Here is a 23841-nt window from a genome sequence, read left to right on the forward strand (position 1 = left end):
CTTATTAACCCAGCATTTAGCAGCAGGATGCAGGCTGAAGCTCAGTCAAAAGAAACGACTCAACCTCCGAAGAGCAATTAAAATCTTGCACTGGAATAAATCATGCGCCGCGATAATCCTGTTAATAAAACGCAGCTTGTCCTGACACTTCGTTCATGCAGCAAACTAGAATTTAACGTGAGCGGAGGTGGCGTTAGGCAAGGTAGAGGGGAGGAAAAGCCTTTTCCTCTCCGCTGCTGGACGCGAAAATGCGGTTACCTTTCACCTGCCTCTCCGGCTGCACACGGCGCCGATCCTCTTGGACTGCTAATACTTCTCCAGCGAGCCCGCTAATGATTTCTTTCCCTGGAGTGAGCAGGCATCATTGAATTACTGAAAGCACTCGCAGCAGCAGCAGCAGCAGCAGCAGCAGCTCCGATGCAGAAGCCACCAGGGCTTCGAGCTTAATCAAATCAAGGGGTGAGGAGCTCGCCAACCCACTTACTATATTTAACCCCTTTCTCTAAGTTAGTCATGTGCAGATGCTAAAGGGGAGGTTTTTATTTAGATCCCTTCTGTAGCAGCGTCTCTTCAGTTTAAAGTCCTCGAGTGAAAGCTTTATCAGCAGCATAGCTAGTACACACGGTATGTGGCTGTTCTTGAGATGCACTCCTGCTCCTGTGTGTTCCTAACGCAGGGTTTTTGTGAGTGCCTGTGGGTAGTTTTCAATGTTCCCCCAAGCCATGGGGTCTCTCCTTGGTTCAGCCTAGGTGAGATGAAGGTTTGGGGACTTGGCTGGCTGAGTCATTTCTTGCAGAAATGATACGCAGTGAAGAAACTTTTATTTGTTGATAGCCTGGAATGATTCTTAATTTTCTGGATGCGCGCTGGGGAAAAGATTCATCTCCTCTGACCTATAAATGCCCTCAATTTGCTCCTTTATTGCAGGATATCTCCCTTAGTGGTTAACGTAGGCAGCTCACTCCCCGCACCAATCCTGCATTCATTATTAATTACCCGGAGGGAGGCTGGCTGCTCCACCGTGTTGTTTGCACTTCCTCCTAGACAAATCTGCTCAACTTTTTCTTTCCTTTTTCTTTTTTAGTAGAATATAAAACTGTGAAGAAAAGTGACGATTTTTAAGAAGACGTCATGCTTTCTGCAACTCCCCTGTATGGCAACGTTCATAGCTGGATGAGCAATGAAAGGGTCCGCATGTGTGGAATTAATGAAGACAGGTAAATATTTAAGCTTCTGGCAAGTTAAACCACACTGTGATTCTGCAGCGTGAGGTCTTGAAGTTTGCTCGCTTCCCTAGTACGGGAGCAGATAGCTGCTGCCTTGCATCTAGATCAGCCCAGCTTGGAGGGAGGGCTGGGCAGGGGGATGGGGGAGAGCAAGAAACGAGATGTGCCTGAGAGTGGTGGAGCAGCCGCTGATTTACTATTTAACAGGCAACCTGGGTCAGTGAAGTGGGGATGCCCTTTAAAGAGATTGCTCCCCAAAGCAGCCTTTAAATGCGCTTTTACAATTAATTTATTATTTCCTATTTGTGAAGGGGAATTAAACCAAATAGTGCACTTGTTCTTGTGGTGACTCTCTGAGGCAGAGAGGCTCCTGCCTGCAACTTGGTGTTCCCTTTCTTCGGACCAACAGCTTGTCCTGTGAAATAGGAACAGTGGCCTTTCTGTCTCCTACAAGTTAATTTCTTTTCCTTCCCACGTTTTTTTCCTGCTGAATATCATTCATTCGATGATTAAAATTACAGTCTTTAATAATTCTCGATGGGGTGGCGCAGGCACTGGCTGGTGTTCTCTTCCCTTAAACCGCAGCTTTTTTAAAAAGCAAGACGACACTGAACAGAAGCTGCAGGTATGCCTGCAGTCCTCTGGGCCGATTTTGTGTGGTTTTAGTGTTTTTCTGTCTTCTCTTTGAGCCTGTGTTCTCCCTGTTGTGTGAAAAGCCTCTGAGAAGCTGCGGAAAGTTTTTGGTCTTTGCAGGGAATGTTATTTGCAAACATAAGCTGAAGGAAAATGGCCAAATGTCTCACTTCACTTTTGCACTCTCCCTCCCCACTTTCCTCTCAGTTATTTAGGGATAATAATTTTACGTGCTACTCGCAGGAAAGGTGAATATGTTAAAAAAAACACATTAAAATCACATTTCTGCTTTAAAGTGATTATGTGCCTTTAAACACTTTGATTGAAAGGAGTTCTTTTGGGTAATGCTGAAACTTTCCTTCTGCTGCATGTCAGTGATTTTTATCCCTGGGATTTGAAATTTGGCACTAAGGTATATTCTTTATCGGTGCTTTTTGTGGTAACAAGTCCCAGTGCTGCAACACTGGTACAGCACAGATGTGCAGCTCCCTCTTTAGCATGGAACAGCTGACGTTTGTATGATATTAGCGTGTGTGTTTTAATTTTATCCTCAGCAGCGTTTATGGATTTTACATGAGCAGGGTATGGTTAAAATGGGATATTCTCTCCTTGGAAAAAGAAAACAGCAAGGGGTAAAAGAGAAGACCTTGACAAAAATCACTGGTGTGGGAAGAGGCTGCTCTAAGATTTGCTTGGTGTGTTTTTGGTGTCAAAACCTTTTATGCTTATTTTCAAATGGTCCTTGCTTTCTAAAGTAATTGCTATATATGGGTACGCAGCAGGGTAAATATGCTATCATATGGGACTTCTCTAGGGGAATCAAAATATTGAGGAGGTACAGTCTTGTACTGATCTGAGATATGCAGGATGTTTTCAAAGAGTAAGCTTCTGTTTTTTCATAGGAAAATTCCCGTTAATGATGGTGATGCACCAAAAAGCAGACTGGAGTTGAGGGAAGAAAATCACCTGAATCACAGTGTGGTAAGAAGTTAATAGCTTCATGCTGTAGCTGAAACCGTGCCTGTCCTCCCCACCCTGACTCCTACCCCTGGGTCTTATTACATGATCCATTTGGAGAAATGATTAAAACACTTTTCGTTGCAGCTGTAGCTGGGCTTGGGCACATGCGAGTAGTTGCTGTGAAACAGTGAAATGGGGCTTTGTTTTATTTATCTTGATAATCTTGTATAATCTTGTTGCTGACTTTGTGGTGTGTGTTTTTTATGATGTCATATTCTTTCTTTTGCTCTGTTATGAATGATGTCACACAGCATAACAGCATGTGTAGCAAAAAAAGTTCATGTGAGCGTTAAGTACATCAATGTTTCAGCAAAGTTGGTGGTTTTCTCCTTCTTTGAGCATATGCGAGGAGCAGCAAGCGGGGAAGAAGTTTGTCGGCAGACCTTTCTTCGTGCTGTGTCCTCGGACGCTTTGCCCCATGAATCATGTAACAGTGGCGAGCCCTGGAGCAGAGCTGCAGCGGAGGGCGAGGTCCTAGAGGAAGAGGAGGAGAGGCTCTCCATCCTTCTCTTCCCGCTCTCCATGCCACAGCCCACATCATCTTCATCTGGCAGGGCTGGGGCTGAGGAGCCGGTTGCCGCATGGGAGTGGTGCCACCAAGCATCGTCTCTGGGCCACTTCTGCTTAGGCTGTGTGTCCTCAGGCCTTTGTTTCTAGCTGATGAGTTTTGGATGCAGAGAAATTTGTATTGCGGTTTCCAGTGATACATATTGCTCCGTAGGTTCCTGTTCTCCCATTTTCCAGTGCAGTCAGCCTCTGTATGTTTCCACAATGAACAGTGTGTTTGCATTGGTACTGTTTCTCTTCCAAAATGCTGATGTATCTGTAGCTTGTGCGGTAGTCATGTTAGTGAAATGTGAAAGTAACATACTTCTTGTTCTGTAAAGGTGGATGCAACAACAGCACATCGCATTGACAGTCTCGCAGCTCTGAGTATGGACAGGTCTGGACTCATGCGAGAAGGACTCAGAGTCCCCAGTAGTATTGTCTATTCCAGCTTGTGTGGACTCGGCTCGGAAAAATCACGGGATGCTACAAGTTCGATAGCAGGGCTTGGATTTACTCCTGAAAGAAATCCAGAGATACAGTTTAAGTCTAATCCCCCTGAAGCAGTAGAAAATGCAGCTGTCTCTGGAAAAGCCCCGAATGGCTTCAGTGCTATATACAAAACACCACCTGGAATACAAAAAAACTCTGTCCCAACAGGGGAGACACTGGGTTTGGACCGAGCTGCGGGTGACAGGCAGAGTCCTCTCGGTGTCAATGGTGCTAGTTACCTAAGGCTCCCCTGGGTAAACCCCTATATGGAGGGTGCGACACCCACCATATACCCTTTCCTTGATTCACCAAATAAGTATTCATTGAACATGTACAAGGCATTGCTACCTCAGCAGTCCACCTACAGCTTACCACAGCACCTGGCTTACTCGCCCGTATGTACAAATGGTGAACGTTTTTTGTACCTGCCTCCCTCCCACTATGTTGCCCCTCACATCCCTTCGTCGCTGGCGTCGCCCATGAGGCTCTCGACTGCTTCTGCTTCACCAGCAATCCCGCCTTTGGTGCACTGTCCGGATAAGAGCTTGTCGTGGAAAATGGGTGTCAGCCCTGGCAACCCCGTCGACGCGCACGCCTACCCCCACATCCAGAGCAGCAAGCAGCCCCGGGTCCCTTCTGCCAAGCCGGCCCCCACCAACATGCCAGCGGACCCCACGCTTCTACTGCCACACTCACCCCGGCCATCCCCCCGCCTCCCCCTGCCTGCGCAGGTCGGGGATGCCTACACTGATTTCCACAAACACTTTCCCAGGATCACCACCTCGCCCTCCTCTGCCGTTACCCTCCCAAAGCCCTATGTGAACGTCGGCGGTGAATTTCCACCCTCCCGCCTCTCCAACGGGAAACTTCCCAAGGGCAGTGACGCTGGGGAGGCACCTCTGCCGGCTGCCCCCCATGCGCGGAAAGCTGGCCATGACCGGAAAGATGGCAGGTCCCCCCCGCTCCTGGAAAAGCAGACCCCAACCAAAGATGTCACCGACAAACCGCTGGACTTGTCGGCAAAAGTTGTTGATGCAGAAACTGCCGGCAAGTCGGACCACGGTAAGAAAATGACGCCAACGGTGCTGGTACACGGCAGAGCAGGAGCGGGGACGCACTTGCCCAGCAGCGACATCGTTCAGAAAGAAACCATTTCTCCTGGGAACAGCTGCCCCATCTACAGGCCTGAAATTATCAGCACGGCACCATCCTCCTGGATTGTTCCTGGTCCCAGCCCCAGCGAGGAGAGCGGGAAGAGTGTCCAGCTGAAAAACAAGGCACTGGACTGGGTGATCCCGCAGCAGCGGAGCTCCTCCTGCCCCAGGATGGGCGGCACGGAGGCGGTTGTTGGCAGTGTTTCAGGGACCGTGTCAGCAGGGGGGCGGCCGGCATCGGCATCGCCAGCTCCCAATGCCAATGTGGATTGCGCCAAGATGGCCAGGAGCTCTGCGGAGAGCACCGCCTCGGTTATACAGCATGTTGGGCAGCCCGTTGCCACCCCTGCAAAACACAGCAGTAAGGTGGCCAAATCATGTGGCCAGGAAGCCAACTTCAAGGCGAGCGAGACCGCCCTGGCCTCCAGCCCCATCTTCCTGCCGCCCAATGAGGCATTTCGCTCCCCACCTCTGCCCTATCCCAGGAGTTACCTCCCGTACCCGGTGCCAGAGGGGATAGCTATCAGCCCTCTCTCCATCCACGGGAAAGGACATGTGTATCCGCACCCCGTCCTGCTGCCCAACGGCAGCCTCTACCCTGGCCACCTCGCTCCCAAACCTGGCCTCCCCTACAGCCTGCCAGCGGGGCGGGGGGAGTTCATGACCTACCAGGACGCGCTGGGGATGGGGATGGTGCACCCCATGCTGCTGCAGCATTCGGCTTTGGAGATCAATAAGGAGGAGAAGGCGGAAAGGAGGTCGAGGTCTCATGAGAGGGTCCGCTATGAGGACCCAGCTCTGCGGGGCCGGTTGCCAGAGCTCCTGGAGAGCAGTGGGAAGATGCCTTTTGAAGTACCCAGTGACAAGAGCATGAAGTTGCACCAGAACTCTGGCCACGGTAAAAACGTGGCCAAAAGCGACAAACACCTCTTCCCGGATCTTCTGCGAGACGAGCAAGATGCTAAAAGCGAAGCAAACTTAACGAAAGCCAGCTTTGCTGCGGAAAGTAGTAATCAGGCTAATGACCCTACAAAGCACAAGGTAGAGCAGGCGTCGCAGCACAGAGATTTTATTGTAATGAGAGAGGAGTTTGGAAGAAATAATGATCTTCACGAAACCTATAATTTCAAGCAAGCCCAGAGTTCATCGGTGTTCGGCTTAAGGAAAGAGGATTTATCTGTGAGCCAGCCTAAAGAGAGAGTGACAGTCCAGCCTTCTCCTGCTTTCTTGGAAAGCACTCATGAGGGCGATGCTCCGGCTCTGGCTTTTGGCAAGGTGCAGGAGGACGCGAAGCCATTCTGCATGGGGACTGCGCCGCCAAGCATCGATGCCAGCCAGACCTATACCAAAGATGGAGCCGACGACACAGAATCTGCTGATGGTAAAATATTGAAACCCAAGCCATCTAAGTTGGCCAAGAGGATTGCAAACTCTGCTGGTTACGTAGGTGATCGATTCAAGTGTGTGACGACTGAACTGTATGCAGACTCCAGCCAGCTCAGCCGGGAGCAGCGGGCATTGCAGGTGAGTCCGCGCAGTCCAACGACTGCCGCGCTTTTTGTCGTTATTTCTCTGTTGCAAGTCGCAGTCAAGTTTTAAAAAGTTGAGAGAAGCAACGCAGGTGGGGAGATCAGAAATTTTTTTGCTTGGGCGTACTCTCCAGAAACGGTTTTAAATAGCAAAGTAAGTTTGTTAACGAGTGAGGCGATGTAAAGAATAGTATGTATGGCTTTTACGTATGTACACGGTAGTATAAGCTTTGAAGGACTTTTACTAAGATTGATAAAAATGTTAATGTACATATGAAATGTTTGTGCAGTTACAGAGGGGAGTCGGACAGGCATGCATGTTACCTTGGTGCTAGCAATGGCTGTAATTTCTCAGCTGGCCTGTAGTGCCAGCTAGCAAAGTGTACCCAGAAGTTGTGATTAGTATGCCAAACATGCCGTTTGATGGAGAGGAGTTGCAGCCATGTATTAGCGGGTCTCAGGCAACGTTTACGCCAAGCGAACGCGTAGGAAAGAGTAGGAGCGGTATTGAGGTTGATGCTGAGGAATGACAGACAGATACTGTATAGGAATATCCGTAAGGTATTTTACTTTTAATGAAGGGATGAGTTAAGCCAAATTGTTTTGCATTGTTAAGAAAAGAATTGGTTTATGCTTATAAAAATGGATGAAATTATCTAAATGATCCATTGAGTGCCCATTTTAATTACATAGATGGAAGGATTACAAGAGGACAGTATTTTATGTCTACCTGCTGCTTACTGTGAGGTCAGTTCTTCAAATTTTTATTACTAGACTCTTACATAAACCTTTGAGTTAAATTTCATTTCCAAATACACAAAGGGAAGTTTGTGGGCCATGGTCGTCTTTATTCATTGTACGGTTTTGTGTTTTGTTTTTTTCTTTTTGTTTTTGTTTTTGTCTCTTTTTACCTCCAAAATGGAATGTTTTTGTTTTATATACAGTATACATTTATATATATCTTATATATATATATACACACACATTTATATATGCAAGAATTGTGTAGCTATTTGCATATAGATGCTAGAACACTGTTTTACAAGTCAGGTGTGTTAAACTCCTACCCTAGCTATCTATCTGAAACCTTGGTTTTGAGCCGATTTTTCTTTGGAAATGCTTTCATATAAGGTAAGGTAAATGAAGTAGCTTTTATCGCAAGACTTTTTTTTTCATATCAATTCTCTTTCTAGCGTGCAATGATGCGCTTCTCAGAGTTGGAGATGAAAGAGAGAGAAGGCCAAACAGCTACCAAAGACTCAGAGGTCTGCAGATTCAGCCAGGCAGACTGGGAAAACTTGAAAGGAAACAGTGAAAAGAAGCCAAAGTCTGTCGCTCTGGAAGATGCCATTGCTGACCAAAATGACAATGACAGATGTAAGCAAATTTAGATGGCTTTCTGAAGTGCGTGTGTGTCTCTGTGCCACGGTAGCTTGCAGCAAAGCTGCACAGGCACCATAATCTTCATGTTCTCACAGTGTTGCTGGTTAAAGTCACTGGCCTCAGCCTCTGCATGTATGGAGCTGCCACGACTGGTGGTCTTTGTGCTTGTTTTGGGGTCTGCAAGTTACTGGTTACTGTTGTACCTGCTTTGCAGGAGGTAGTTAACTGTCACTGAAGTTACGGCAATAAAGGGATCATGCTTTTAATTGATGGGGTACCACATCAACCAGTGAAAGCAAAAGTCCAAGGTTATATTTTAAATGCAGAAAAGAGGTGGGGGAAGAGAGAGAGGCAAGGAGTTCAGCTTCCTGAAGTTGCTGTAGGGCTGGCAGGTGCCAACATTGCAGCTTTCAGGCAAAGCAAGGATGGAGGACAGAAGGCTGATGGGGAGTGGAAAAGGACATGATCTGCCAGTCTGGCTTATCTGTAAAAGCTGGCTGCAAACTCCAAACGATGAGAAGCTAGTTTGCCTGCATGACTTCTTGCTGCAGTGGTTGGGGGGTGGGGGGTGAGGCTTGCTGGCACCGGTCCTCACAGGCAGGCAGGGAGCTGTGAAATTCCCCATGGGGCTGGCTGCTCCCGCTAGGCTGTGTCAAAAAGGTGTCAGAGGACTATGGGAAATGTATGCGAGCCACATTGTCCTAAAACCAATATAAATAAATAAATGGTATTAGGGTGTTTTTAATGTATGTGAGAAAAGTCACTTTTTGTTTTGAAACTCTTGGTAAGCATGTAGCTTCCATCAATTTCCCAGTATTTTTTTTTCTTGTATAATTAAGGACTGGATCAGCTCCTCCTTCTGCTGCTTTCTTTTGAACAACTTAAAAAAAATGGTGCTGAAAGTGTTGCAAAACAAGAAGAAACACTGTAGAGTGCATTCATGTGTGTGTGCACATGCGCATGCACTGTGTAACTGGGTGGTTAAGTGTGCTCTTCTGTAGGTGGAAATTCATGAGGAGGGCTAGTAAAAAATTTTGTTCGGGCAATGTAATAACTTTGAATTATTGTTTTGGTCTTTGGTTAATGCTTTTGGGCAGAAAGCATGCTGGTCAATTGTACTTGCTTGGTTACTCACCTAAATCAAGTTACTGTGGTATTGCTGTCACTGAAAGAACAGCCTCAACAGAAATCGGCCTGGCAAAACAGCAAGGGGAAGTTTTAATTGTGAAAGTGGAGGTGGTAGGGAGAGGCAGGCTGAGTCCTTGGAAGCTGAGTGGGCTTTCCCTTCTCCAGGTTGTACTGAAGCAGCTCTGGGGAGGAAGGCACTGCCTTTGCGGTCCCCATGCTGAAGCCAAGAGCTTGGCAGGCTGCCACCCTGGCGCTCCCCTTGCAGCCCCCCTTGCTCTTCAGAGGGCTCAGGGTGCCCTGGTGATGTCCTCTGCTAATCCTGCCCTAAAGAGCAACGGAAAGCGGAAAGCATAAAGAGCAGCGGAAAGCGTAGAGCAGCGTAAAGAGCATCGGGTTGTTCTGGCTGCGGGGCAAGACAAGTCCGTGGGGCGGGTGGGGGAGTGGGGGGAGGGGTGGTGGTGGTCTGCAGGGTCAGGCATGGGCACAGGGGAGGGAGCGTGTCCTGGTGTCCTGGTTTAACTGAAACCAGGACAGAGGGAGAAGAGGCATGGGGCATGCTGCTCGGGGTGGGGGGTGGGGGGCTGCGGAGAGGGAGGAAAAGTAAGCGTTAGAGCACCCTTGTTTGCTGAAACACCCCCCCTCCCATCCTTGCCAGAGGCTGATGATAACGATGCGTCCTTACAGTCATTGTTTAGTGAGGTCTCTGGCACTTGCATCTGCTGGTTAAAATGTGTTTGAGACTATTAAATAACTTATGGAAGCAGGGGAAGTATGTTCAGTCTTATGTTAGTTCGTTCCTCTCCTCTACTAATTAGCGCTGACTTAACAGGCTACTTCAGAGTTTGGCTGAGTGTCTAAACTCCTAAAAGCACAGATCTGTTCTGTGGAGGGAGCTCCTCTTCTGTATGCTTGCCTCTACGGCAGCAAATACTTACTGGTACAGATTCAGGTCTCGGTAAAAGGTTTTTATCATGGTGGTTCACCTCCTGCCCCTTGGGATAGCAGCTGATAAATCAGGAAGAAGAGTTTCACACTTCTTGAATGCCTCTGCTGTCATGGCTTGGGCTCTGGTGGGGCTTGAGCTGCCAGAGGTCTTGGTGTATCTTTTGCCAAGTGACTAGCAAAGGGGCAATGTGCTCTGCCTGCTCTTCCCCTTTGTTTATCACCAGCAAGATCCGGGGCTACTTATCTCTTGCCTTCCCTTTCCCTCCAATTTCTAATCACAGTGCTGGCTTTAAAGCTCTCGAATGGGAACTAGCTGATGGTTTGCAACCTCTTCTGTTTTCCTTTCTGCCTCCTGGAAAAGATTTTGCTGCTGAAAAGATGTTTTACCTTGTTTTATGTAGAGTTTGTCCAGTGCTGGCTAAAAGCAAATGGCACACCTTTCCATGTGTGAGAAGGGAATTTAGGAGTAAAACTGGCAAGCTGTTAGATGTGACGCTGGCTGGGAGGACTTCACCTGCCCGGTGTCAGCAGGGAAGAGGAAAACCACAACCAAAACTGTGATTGTGGCATGGAGCCGGCTGGCAGGGCTCCTCTGCTGGTGCCTGGGCGTGCCTGGCGTGGAGCACAGGAGCTGATGGGGGCTCTAGCAGCTGCTTGCCCCCCGGCTCCTCTAAATCTACCGGTGTGACTACAGCAACAAAAGGCTAAATAGCACAGGCGGGTGATGCTTACAGAGGCATCTGATAGGATGTAAACTCCCTTTTTTTAGCTTGCCCTGGGACTTGATCATTTTCCTAGCTGTGTAGCATGTGTATGGGCTTTTTTGGAAGCAAACAACGGAGGCATGATACCCGATTTGTTAAACTTCTCCTCTGACTTGGCAGTGCCGTACCGGGTGTCTTCTTAAGCTTCGTCGTGCCTTCTGGAGAAGGATAAAATGTGGGGTTTTGTTTTTGCTTTTGTTTTTTTTATAAAGATCTGATTTAAGAGAGGTAGCCGTGTTAGCTAATTAATGAGCAATTAAAGCCAAGGAGTGAAGTAGAAGTGCTTTAATTCTCTCCCATCTTGTTTGGGTTTTGCCGGGCATTCTGAGAGCAGCCGCGAAGCTGCTTTGTTGCCAAGGTGACTTGTAAATGTTGCTGAGGCGATGCTGCTCCGGTGCATTTCCATAGCACAAACATCATAAATTATGGGATGCATATGTCATGAGTCATAGGATTGTTCAGAGATCAAGTGATTTAAGCTATTGGCACGGACACGCACATCAATATGGGCATGTGATGATCGCATGTCCGTTCCATAACAAAGCTTTTCTAGTGGTACTGAAAATCATATCCGAGTGTGAAAGATTGAATATATTCTACAAGCTGTGAATTTCTTGATGAGGGAATGTGATTTTACCTGTTTATGTGATTTTCTAGGAGGAAGACACTGTCCATTTAAGCCTTAGCTGGGAAAAATAAAAGCTGATATGTTAAAAGCCTGATCTAAAAGCATGAGGTAATGGGGAAAAAGTTAAAGTAGTTTCTATGTGTGAAAGTAAAGTGTGTAATGTGCCAAAGCCTTTGGAGCAGATACTCAGCATCAGAGTGAGGTGCTGGCATCCCTTTGCATGGTAATCCCCTGCTTTTCTTTTCTCACTGGGCTGTGTGTATACCTGAACAAATGAAAGATGGAAACAGTAAACATGTCCTTTGCCCTGGTCAGTTATTACCTTCTTGCCACGGGACGTAGGGCAAAAAAAAAGGGGGAAAACCCAAAAGTCTGTGCAGGGAGAATGGTGTTTGTTTGTGCAGTGTGGTAGGCTTAGGCAGAACTTGGCATTTCCACACAAATGTGGAAAGCTCCCAAGCAGAGTAGTTGGAGAGAAAAATTAAATCAGCTGTGTTTCCTCTGCCCGATATGGGATACTCAGGATCGGGTGTTGAAGGTGACTTACGGCATTTCTTACTGTTGTGATCTCCATGCCGAATACTGGGTTTTAGCATTTGGGTTGTCATTCCTGTCCTCCGATGAATAAAGGGTACCTTGCGTAAGTGAGTGCAATGAGAGGTTGCTTCAGGGAAGAGGAAAGGCTGTTTTTTAGCTGCCATGTTATTTGAACAAAAGAATCGCAGCTTAAACACTGAGTTATGTTTCCTTGTTTGCCTCACGTGGGAGGGCCTGGTCTCAAGCAGCTGAAAGCGACAGGAAAATGGAAAAATGAAGGAAAGTTTTTTTGGGTAGCGTGTTTGTGCGTGCAACTATTTCTTGTGAGATTGTAACCTGTGCACTAAGAAGATACTGCTTCAGGCAGAAACACTATGTGAAGAAGCATCTTCTTAATTTTTCCTTGTTTCTAGTTTGGTAGGACAGTGAGAAGTACTTGGAGAGCTGTTGATGCTGGTTCTCACCACTGGTGTGAGACTGGCAGATGCTGGAGGCTTGAGGAAGAGGCACGTTTAAGAGTTTAATCTCCTTACTCATAGAGGTGTGTTGCTATGAGAACTCGGCATTTATCGTGTGTTCCTGGCTACCTCATCACTGTTTGAATAATGATGATACGAAAACTCCCAAGTATTTTGTTGCTGTTTTCTTCCTTGGGCAGAGGAAAGGGTGTTGTAGATACACGGCAGGAGGGAACAAAAGCAAATAAAGTCTCCTTGTCCTTGTTGGGCCTGCACGATATGCTTATGTTGCTGTGCTTCATGTTGCCATTTATATCTTAATTTGAGGAGACACTGCGTCTGATCCAGGTTGCTTGCAAAACAGTTTGAGGACAGAGTGGAATCCGGTGGTAAAATATTAAGTAGAGCCTGTGCTCTGTGAGGCAGTTGCCACTGTGCCAAGGGGAAAAACCTCTGAGCGTGTGATGTGTCTGTGCAAGCTGCGTAGAGAGCCTGACAGCCTGTGGGGTATGCTGTGTCCCGAACAGCAACTGACCTTTGTTCTTTTGTGGTGAAAATCTGGCTGTAGAAGAGACGGAGAGTATTGGCAGTGGAGCAGATAGGCAAGGACGCGTCCCGTGCAGCTCCTGGCTTCGTCGTGTCTGTCCTCCTGTGTCGATGCAGGATGATTACACAACCTGGATTAACGTGTGGAGATGTCGCTCCTCTAATGGTTTTAACTGCATCTAGCAGGATGGATTTCAGAGACGTCTGTGCAGCGGGGCAGTTCTTGAGAAGGGATTTCTGGCTTGGCGGCCGAGGAGACCTAGCTCTGGTCGGCAGAGGGGTCCCACTTGGATGTGACCGGAGAGTGGAGGCAAAGGTGTCGCAGAGCCGCTGGCAGCAAGGGCTTTTTGGACAAACTTCAGTAGGTGTGTGCTGTTCTCCTTGGCATGTGGAGCCCCGGAGAAATGCCAACAGTGACAAGCTGTTAGCAAGGTTACAGCACATGTATCTCCCTTCCTGTTTATTTTTTAACACGGATGGTCTGAGCGAGCGGTACTCGGCATCCCTGTGCCTAGTGCTTGCAGATAGAGAAGGAATTAATCTGTGGTGGATTGCTTTCAGTGGTGGCAGGCTGGAATTAGCTTGCTGTGTTTTGCAAGCCCCAAAGATTAAGCCCATCAGTGCCTTCCCGCCCCCCCCCCCCCCCCGCTTCTTCCTCTGACCCTGCAAAAGCTTCTCTGGCAATTGGTCAGGATGTGCCTGCCTTTTCTCAGGCCAGACAGTGTTAGGAGCAGGAAAGCTGTCCTGATCTAGCAACTCTTGGCGTGAACCACAGTGTGTAGCTGCTGGTACTGCTGGAGGCACGAAGGCTAGTTAACAGCGGGAGTGTGGCAGGGTGCCCTTACCTGATCTGTTCACAGGGAAACAGACCATATATGTGTAATGTTTCCTTATGAAAGGGGAAAAAATAGCAGATTGCATTAAAAATGTAAAATGAAATCTGATAGAAGCTATTTCTAAAGTGATACTTACAACGTGGCTGGTCTAGCTTCTTTTCTGCTGTGTGAAACAGGACTGTTGGTGCTGTTGGTGTGGTTATAGGGTACAGCTGTTAGGCAGCATCTTCATACCAGATGTGCAAGCATGGGGTGTTGCCAGATTCATTCTGATTGAGGGGGACACTGGCGATTTAGAGGCATAGTAAGCTGAGATACCTGGTTTTTGGAACATGTCAGCATTGCTGGCTGGAAGAAGCGTGACAAACTGCATTTGAAAGTCTTGAAGGAAACAGGTGTTGGCCAGACAGTCTTGTGGAGAGGGAGCATCGCCAAATAGCAGAATGGCCGGAGTGTCCCACTTGCCTGGAAAAAGTCAACTTTTGTTTTGATTTTTCTTGGCCAGATATCTTCTGCTGTTTTATAAAACAGCCCTGCAGGCAGCTTCCCAAGCAGCGTAAAAATGATGCTGGGGTGTCTTCTGGTGCCTGCAAACATCTCCAGAACTCTAGGTGCTACTTGGAGCCATTTCCAAGTTGCGATGAAGAAAAATCTCAGCTTAAGAAAAACCTTTCCAGAGAGTTTTTTTTCCCCCTCAGCTTTCCATTGCTGACAACAGATATTTCAAGGATGGTTGTGAAACCAGAAGGTGTTGGCAGAGCTGTAGGAAGGTACTCTCAAGATAAGGTGGGATAGAGTTGGGCGTACATCTACATCCAGGGGCTGCCAGTGCCTGGATCCTGCTGTGTTTGGTCTTGCAGGGGAGAGGGGGCTGCAGGGGAGCAACGTCTGCCCTGACGAGGGGGAAGAGCAGAAACTGAGGGCCAGGCTGTACCGGGGAGGAGGCTGAGTAAGGACAGGAAGGATCAAGGGGAGGGAAGGGAAACGAGCTGTCAGGGGTTCAGGTAGGAAACCAGCAGAGGTATTTGCAGGAAAGAAAGTGGGAGGAGGAAGAGCAAGGGGGAGGAAGAGGAAAATGGACAGTGAGCTGTGCGGAAGTAGGACAGAGCATACAGACAGTTCGCTGAACAGTGGCAGACGTGCAGAAAGAGTATCGGTCAGCCAGGAGAGCTAAAACATGTGGGAAAAGCAACTTGCTTGTCAGAAGTATAAATAGGAAGCTGATTAACCTGTGTTGCCGTTTGTACTGCATGACTGCCTAACTGTGCCTCAGCTAGTCTGGTTAAGCCCAAGAAAAAATACCTATTCAGGATGATGATGAAGTGTAATTTTAAGTCGGGCATCCATTTAAAATTGCTGAAGCTGTCTCTTGAGTTCAGGGGAACACTGTTGGAGAGGGGAAGCTGAAGTTAGGGTGAGTATGGCAACGTGGGTGTTTTTGTGGCTGATTTGTTCGGAGTAGTTTCTAGTGAGCTTTTCAAAGCTCACCTGCTCGCTGCTGCTGGAAATACTCCCTGAAAAAAGTGAGGCCTTTTTTAAAAGCAGGTGACGAAGATCATGTGACATACAGTGACTGGCTGGTTACTTGCAGTGAGGAAGCCTTTTTATAACCTTGGATTCAAGTAGTGCTTTTTGCAAAATATCACAGCTATTCTTAGTGGTATTCCCGTGTATGTGTGTGCGTGCTCTGTATCCCATTTATATCTCCAGAAGAAGGGATGAATGCTTTTAAGTCAGACTGTGCAATTCGATGGGGGAAGTTAGGGAAGGATTAGGAATTAGCGGAAAGCTAATACTTTATTTTCATCAGAAGGTATTTTTGAAAACAAATTCATTGCAAAGTGGAGCTTGGGTTATTGCCAGGTTTTAGGGGGTGAGGTTGCTTTCTCAAAAGGGTCTGTGCTTTTGATATCTAAAGATATTTCTTTATTTTAAAAAGTGCATTGTGATGTTCCTATGGATACAAGTATTGTGAATATTTTACTTACTAAATTGATGTAAAACCAACATAAAGCTTCACGCTTTTGGGGGTTTTCTACTTAACTGTGGAGAAAACTGTTGCCCTAGGCTGACCAGATGCAAATTGTTTCAAAGTACAGTGTTGTATTTATTTGCATGCCTCATGAGCTATAAGTCATGATGGAGATGACATTGAAGAGATCAGAGAGCATAACTTTCTCACAATTAATTGTTTTGTATTTATTAGGTCTTGTGGTGTTTGTTTTTTTTAATTTTTAGGTAACTTTACTAGTACGGAAAACAACCAAGGTCACTTTCTTGAAACTCCCGAGGAAAAAGATCTCTCAAATGAGAAATGTTATTTAGAGAGACATTCTATATATGAAAAAGCGGAAGATCAGCCAACAGAGGATATTGGCCAACATCCATGTCCACGTCTGGACAGGAAGCGTAAACACTCTGGTGAGAGAGTGCAAAATGATGGCAGCCAAAATGAAAGCTTTGTGGATGAACTGCAGGATGAACTTATATCAAAAGCAAAAAAGAAGAAGAACTCCAAAGGTAAGTCAGCATTTTGCTTTGGTCTGTCTCAAGGAATGTCTTGTGAAAGGAACGTCCCTTTGGCTTAATGTGTTTCCATTTTTGAACTTGATAGTTACTAATGTGAGCACTGTCATTTCACTTAAAATTATATATATGTATATATATGCATGTATATATATGTGTGTGTATATATATGTATATATAAAAAACTTGGTATATAAGGGTAAAGCACTAGTCGTTGGACGCTTGTAGCCACAGCAGTGCAAGTTACTGTAGTGCATGTAACCCTTAATAAGCAAACCTTTAAAATGCATAGTGTGGTGGTAAAGCTGAGACTATATGCCCCGAAAGTGAAATGTAGCTTTTGTTTTAAGTTGAGGGGGCTTTTTGATTAATTTTTAGTTATTTTTCCATTAGATGACTGGCCTGAGAGGGAAATGACAAACAATTCCTCTAACCACTTAGAAGAGCCCAATTGTAATGAGGTGACCAACCTGAAGGTGTGCATTGAATTAACAGGGCTCCATCCCAAAAAGCAGCGTCACCTGCAGCATCTTAGGGAACTATGGGAGCAGCAGGTGTCACCAGAGAGATCCCCGTCCGGCAAGTTGGGCCGGCAAAGCAGGAAAGATTTAGCTGAGGCTGTTCAGCCAGAGGCCACTGCAAAGGTCAAAGACTTCACAGAAGAAAGGCACACCAAGAAAAGGTCAGAGGCCAAAAGCAATAGAAGTTGGTCTGAAGAGTCCCTCAAAACAAGTGACAATGAACAAGGTATGCAGAGACTACTAGGGAAACCAGCTGGCTTTAGCATTTACAGTGACGCATGCTGCCACCAATGTTAAGGAATTGTCGAGAGTTTGTTTTTATTTTTTTTTAAGAATTATATATATATATATATATTTTTCTGTAGATGTCCATTTGTATAAGGACTAACACCTCCTCTTTAAGAACTGCCCTGTAGCTGATATTTGGCAGACAAGAAAATGTGTTTGTGTATGTGTGTGTAACTATGTGTTTGTGTGTGCGTGCGTGTGTGTGTTTTGGCTTTAAATACTCTTTCATAGATAACGTGAAGATGAAGTTTATGTCTCTAGAGGAGAGCTGGGGGGGCGTACAGCGCAGTCCTGCTTCTGGGTGTGAGGGGAAACAAACAGGCTGCTAGTTGGTGTAAGTGTGTTTAACCACACATGGGACTGGAGGGGCTGTGACCCCTGAAACAGTGTCAGCACAGCACAGCTAGCAGCTCTCGATCATGGGAACCCAACTCCTCCAGCACCCTCAGCACTGCTGGGTTTCCCTGCCTTTCCCAGTGCATATGCTTAAGAGCAAAGCTCATCCTCTTCTTGAAGAGGATGCCTTGCTGGTTTGTCACAGGCATGTCCTGTAAACCCCTGTTGCCCCCACTCCCCAGCGCCTTGGCAAAGATCCTCCCAGTGGCTCTCTCCTAAGCTGTTGCTTCCTCAAAGCACATAAGCTTTCCTTGGCTTGTTTCTGACTGTTTTCCCCCCCCTTGCTCTGCTTCCTCCTTTTCCCCATCCTGTTCCCCCTTTTCTGCCTGTTCTCTATCCTGGAAGAGAGCCCATGGAGGCAATCTGTCAAATTTTCCTTTGGGATGGCCCGGTTGCTCTCCTGTCCCCACTGTCCTCAGCTCCTGAGCACAGTCTGCTCTGCTGCTTTTCCCCTTTCCTGCGACGTTTGCTGCCATAGCTTGGTTGGAGAACTGGTGGGGAATGGCAGCACACAGCCCATGTGGCCAGTCCCCCTCACCTTGCACATCGCCTGTACCTTGTCATGAATCCACATCTCCTGGGCACAGCAGTGAACCCTTGTCTCCTCTTTCGGCTTCTCAGGTGTAAAAGGTTGCAAATTTTCTTCCTTCCTCTCCTCCTCTTACCTCTCCAAATCCTTTGCCTACTTTTGAGGAAAGGCTGTTTCTGGGAGGGGAAGCTGCAAGTTGGACGTTTGGGCTCCTTTCTCCTTGGCAGACCTGGGAGCTTCATCGAACTGGTAGACATTCACCCTCCAGCTGGCCTAACCTGCCGCTTAGCTGAGATCTCCTCAAAAGAAAGGAGCATGAGGAGGGAAGATCCTCTTGTCCAAAGCCATGGAAAGGACTGAGTCCAGGTTGTCCTGCATCAGTGAGAGAGTTTTCCTGGATAGCATCTCCGAAGCAGTCACAGGCAAAAGTATCGACTTCTCTCCTAAAACTCCTCACCCATCTTTCCCCGTGGTAGGATTATCTGGGGGCTGAAAACCCCAACCTTTGATGCTGATTGATGGGGAAGGTTCTCCCAAAGGATTCATGGAGCAGGGGATCAAAACTTGGTTTAAAAGGAGCTCTGACTCTTACTCCCTTGCTTTATGCGCTGCGTTGGCAAGCATGATACTGGCTCAAACACCTCTGCCCACAACCTGCTCCCCTTTGTACTTTTCAGAAAGAGATACCTTGTCGAGATTAAACGAGGGTCACTAACAAGAAACTGCATTGTGTAAGGATGCTCTAGCTTTACCCTGCGATGCCTCCCGTGGCAGTGACAGGCTTCTCTAACGCGTGACCTCAGGAAAGAAAAAGAGTTGGCTCCAGATTTATGCGCTGTTCCCAAAGGCATTCAGATTCAGTTGTCCCATGGCTATGAAAAACCTCTTGCTTTTGGAAACCTCAGTAAATCCATAAACTTGACTAAATTATGCTTCACAATTCATTACGCAGAAGCACTGGAGATCATTCATATCACTTTGCTGACACTTCTCCAGCCCTGTTGAAGTGTAAACTTTTGAATTTCCTTTTTCTTAGTTCACTAGGATGAGGACATTTTCCCCTCTTGTGCAACAGAGCATCTTCTGCATGAAAGTTGCATGGGGATGGAGACTTTTGGCTTGTCTTTCTTGCCCGGGACTAGTTCACAAACTTTTCTTAAACAATCAGATACTGTGAATACGAGAACATACCCTGTTGCTTGCAGCTTTTTTTTTTTGCTCTGGGGCTGGGAACAGCTGTTCCTGGTGCCCAGGCACTGATTGTGAACGTGGCAGTCTGCTGCTGGGAAGCTGGTTGTTTCCCAAGAAGCAGGCTATAGCAGGGCATCGAGGTCTGCCCCTGTGCCTGTGAAGCCTTAGTCTAACTACAGGGTGATTTGCCATCTGTTTCTGCACATTTCCAGGAAGATAGAGGATACTGACTTCTGGGCTTGTTGCTCCAGTTGTGTTCAACCTGGGATTTTAGTGTGGGAGGAATCATGCATTGCAAGCTGCCACCGGGCTGTCACCCCTCTGTCACTCAGTCAGTGTCTGCTGTCTGGGTGGCCAAGCAGTGGCTGCTGGAAGTGTTCCCCTGGTGACTTTCAGCTGTCGCCTCCTTGCAGTCTCACTTGCAGGTCAGAACCACAAGAGCCAGGATGTTGCCTGCCCAAAATAATTTCAGGGTAGAGAATGGAATGAGAGCAGCCTTGAGGAGAAGGACTTGGAGGTAGGTGTTCCTTGATGAGAAGCTCAGCATGATCCAGCAATGTGTATTTGCAACCCAAAAAGGCAACCGTATCCTGGGCTGCATCAAAAGAGCGTGGCCAGCAGGTCGAGGAAGGGGATTCTTCCCTTCTACTCTGCTCTCATGAGACCCCACCTGGAGTACTGTGTTCAGCTCTGAGGCCCCCAACATCAGAAGGACATGGACTTGTTAGAATGAGTTCAGAGGAGGGCCAGGAAGGTGATCAGAGGACTGGAGCAACTCTCCTATGAAGACAGGCTGAGAGAGGTGGGGTTGTTCAGCCTGGAGAAGAGAAGGTTCTGGGGACACCTCACAGCAGCCTCCCAGTGCCTGAAGGGGCTACAGGAAAGCTGGGGAGGGACTTTGTACAAGGGCATGTAGTGACAGGACAAGGGGAGGTGGCTTTAAACTGGAAGAGGGTAGATTTAGATTAGGTATAAGGAAAATATTCTTCACTGTGAGGGTGGTGAGACACTGGCACAGGCTGCCCAGAGCAGCTGTGGGTGCCCCATCCCTGGCAGTGCTCCAGGCCAGGCTGGATGGGGCTGTCAGCAACCTGGTCTGGTGGAAGGTGTCCCTGCCCATGGCAGGGGGTTGGAACCAGATGGTCTGGAAAGTTCCTTCCAACTCAGAGCATTCTATGATTCTATGAGCCTGCCTGCTAGGTGATGTTGCCTGTGCTAGCTCTCTGGGGTGCAGCAGGTTTGTGAGTATAGGGATGCCTGCAACCTCAGGGCATTGTGCCACATGCCTGGACCTGTGGCCAAGGCGGGAGACACAGCCTCTGCTGGGGTCCCAGCTGAGCAATAACCTCCTGGTGCTGCCAACTGTGTGGTAGCCAGCTGTTCTGACAGTCCCCCAGGGAGCTGCAGCCACTCACCCGGCACAAGGAGAAAACCCAGGCAGCGTGGAAACAAAAGCCCCAAGGAGAGGAGTTTGGAGGATCTCGCCCACTGGGAAAGCCGCTGCCTGTCCCTCGGAGCTGCTGCGGGTTGCAGGCGGCACGGCAGCCGCTGGCTTGGCAAGCAGGAGGAGGCAGCTGCCGGGGTGGGAGCTGAACAAGCAAGCATTCAGGTGACGCGGCAGCAGCTGCTTTTCCGCGTGGACCTCTCTGCAGCCTGCTCCTGTGGGAAGGGAGGGAGGTCCTGCTCTGAGTCAGACTCGCCACAACCCACATCAGTCAGAGGCTGGGTTTTGGGTTTTTTGGGGGGGGTGGTGGGTTTTTTTTGGTTTATTTTTTTTCCCCATGGATATTTGGGGATATTCCTGCTCACTCTTGTTTATCTTCTCCCTTCACATATGTAGTGCTCAGAAAGATGGGGTGGGATTCCAGGATTATTCACTTGCCTTTTTTCTGCCTGTGTTGTCTTGCATTTCCCGGGCCGACACGTGGCTTTTTCTGGATAGTGCTGGTCTCTTGCAATGTTACTGATCTTGAAGCTCCTGGGCATAGTGTTGCTACTCTCCATCTCTTAGCTGCGGCACACGTTTAGCCTAGTGCTTGCTGTCACCACTTTGGAGGGTCAAAGCAGCGCACAGAGTTTACGTGGAACTTGCAGGCTGGGAGTATGCTTTTTTTGTGGTGATTAAACTTCTGCTTTTAATGCCTTGGCATCCCTGTGTGGCAGAGCCTGCAGTTCTTTGGGACAGGCTTATCTTCCGGTGTTTTTTTCCTCCGCGCTTTTGACATTTCTGTCCTTCTCCAGACCTGTGAGGCTTTTTTCTTTCTATTCTGTTTTTCCTACATGCAGCAGTTTCTTACTTCCCTTTGCACTCACCAGACTGCGTTGCTGCTGCTTTTCATCTTTGCTGTTTTTTTTAGTAAGTGACTAAGTAGATAATGATGATACTCCTGTATTGGAATTGGGCTTTTCATGTGCTACTCCAATTAGGTTAGTTGTGAACAGGAGAATTAAACACTCCTTACTTCATGCTGTCTGCAGAGTTGGAAAGACAGCCTTGCATCTGTAGGCTCAGCCTACGACTAGGCGCCTTCCTTCAGGATTGCAAAGGCTAAAAAACTTACTGGATTTTTGTTGAACAATCTGCAACATCGTGTGTCCCGTAAATTCCCTGACATCTGCTTGGCAAGCCATGGTATGCATCTTTTTCTAGAAAGTGACTTGAAAGAACTGAGGGATTTCTGTTTTCATCTTTAATCTAGAAAGGCTTCTGCGAGTTGCTTTCACAGATCTATTTAAAGGAAGACAAAAGTGTGAAGCTGCCCACCAAGAGAAATCTAGATTTTATTTTCTTTTTTACCGACTGGCTCTGGATTGAGTCTCTCTAAATAAAGGTCTCTCTTCGCTGAGCAGCTGCCATATTTGCTCCTACCATCTCTTCTGTCCTGAAAGTAGGATCGCTTCAGAGACTTCTGGGAGCAAAGGAGCCTCTTTCAAGTGCTCAGGGTTTTTTCTACACCTTCCCTTCAGTGGCATGGTATTGTTTGGCTGAAGTGTCCCTTCCTTTCCAGCAACCTTTAATTTTTCTGCAGAGGAGTTGGTTCTGAGGTCACCTCAATTCTCTTCCCAAGGGAAATTCAGACTATAAAAAGTCAACTTTCCTGTCCCTGTTTTGTTGTAAACCTGCTTGCACTCTAAAAAAAAAAAAAAAAGAAGTCATCATGCTTTTTGCATGTGGCCCACATTGTGGGATCCAGCTTGTTAGAGCTAATCCCCAGAGGAAACCTGGCGCTGCCGGTGTCCTGCCACAGGTGGCAGAGGCCTGGTCTTAGTTCCCCAACGTCCCAGGGCTTCCTGGTCTCACAGAAGGATTCACTTCTGGACGGAGTTCTTGGGAAAACACAGCGATGGCTTTTCCTGCGGAATCCCCGCCCTTCTCGTAAGAGACTTTGCACAGGCTTCTGTGGGGACAGCTCCTTGCGTAGCCTTCCTTCTCTTGGTTTGTTTTCCAAGTAAAAATGCTACCCAAGGAGATGTTCCCCATCTTACTGCCATCTTAGGGCTAAGTTCAACGTTCCCCCCCACCTGCTGTCCCACCAAGACCTTATCCATGCTCCCACCTCTCTTGCTTTCCCCTCCTCTCCCACCATCCTTCTATCTGCCCTGCAACCACACCTCGCCAAAGGCGGACAAGCCCGGCCGGGCCCAGGCTGCCGGAGGAGTTGGTTCCCCTTCAGATAAAGCAGTTCCAGGTAAGGAGGCAAGTTGTTTTCCCTCTGGCGAGGCGGTGCAGCAGCGGCTTTCCGCTCTGCCTGTGGTGGCTGGGCTGCAGCAGCACCAAGCTGGCACGGCACGGCATGGCACCGTAGGGCTTTCGCTGTGCCCCAGCAGCCGGTGCAGGGTATTTCACATAGTGATTTTTATCAGGGCATTATAGCTGTTGATGTAACGTTAACTGGCAAGATGGTATTTACAATTTGAGTGTGGAACGCTTAAAATATTAATGATTTGGAAATGTAATTGGTAGATCTCTTAAGCAGTTGAGGAGCTTGTGTTAAGTGCTAGCAATGTGTTTTCCTTTTAACACACCATGCAATGTGTAATGCCTTTCCTTCCTATTTAGGCTTGCCCGTATTCCCAGTGTCTCCGCACATGAAGAGCCTTTCATCCACCAATGCAAACAGCAAAAGGCAGGCTCAGCCAAGCTGTACTCCAGCCTCGAGGTTGGCTGCCAAACAGCAGAAAATTAAAGAAAGCCGGAAGACAGATGGGCTGTACACAGACGAAGAGGAGGATTTCCAACATGCATCTCTGCTGCAGAAATACAGCGAGTGTGAGAAGCCATCAGGGAAACGTCAGTGTAAAACAAAACACTTGGCACTGCAGGAGAGGAGAAGGAGGTCATCTCTGACAGGGGATGACACCACAGATATCGAAAATGCTGAAGATAAGGTATCTTTATTTAGACTTAATTGTCCACCAGCCTCTCAGAAGGCAGAGCCAGCCTGCTTAAAACTAATGCGCTGTCATGCATGCAGGGTAGCGGGGAATGCATTTAGATTCGCCTGTGGATGCTTTGCACATTTTGTATTTGCTTTTCTTAACCCAAGTTAAAGGCACTATTGTAG

The 23841-nt window shown here is 47.6% G+C and overlaps 1 protein-coding gene across 8 annotated transcripts in view; it reads left to right on the top strand.

Annotated features, from left to right (window-relative positions):
• Window positions 1–23841, top strand: part of BCOR (BCL6 corepressor) — an 83243-nt gene that overhangs the window by 42098 nt on the left and 17304 nt on the right. For 5 of the 8 annotated variants that reach the window (XM_080374327.1, XM_080374330.1, XM_080374326.1 and 2 more), the window contains exons 2-9: window positions 1088–1217; window positions 2762–2840; window positions 3767–6595; window positions 7294–7347; window positions 7794–7977; window positions 16064–16345; window positions 16745–17098; window positions 23337–23665. In XM_080374327.1, the coding sequence (XP_080230453.1) occupies window positions 1132–1217; window positions 2762–2840; window positions 3767–6595; window positions 7294–7347; window positions 7794–7977; window positions 16064–16345; window positions 16745–17098; window positions 23337–23665 (4197 nt within the window). In that variant the 5' untranslated portion in view covers window positions 1088–1131. The remainder of the gene's footprint in view (window positions 1–1087; window positions 1218–2761; window positions 2841–3766; window positions 6596–7293; window positions 7348–7793; window positions 7978–16063; window positions 16346–16744; window positions 17099–23336; window positions 23666–23841) is intronic. The other 3 variants (XM_080374332.1, XM_080374333.1, XM_080374331.1) reach the window with 3 other exon arrangements.

The sequence above is a fragment of the Falco punctatus genome (assembly GCF_963210335.1).
Source record: "Falco punctatus genome assembly, chromosome: 2".
In the NCBI taxonomy this organism is placed as follows: Eukaryota; Metazoa; Chordata; class Aves; order Falconiformes; family Falconidae; genus Falco; species Falco punctatus.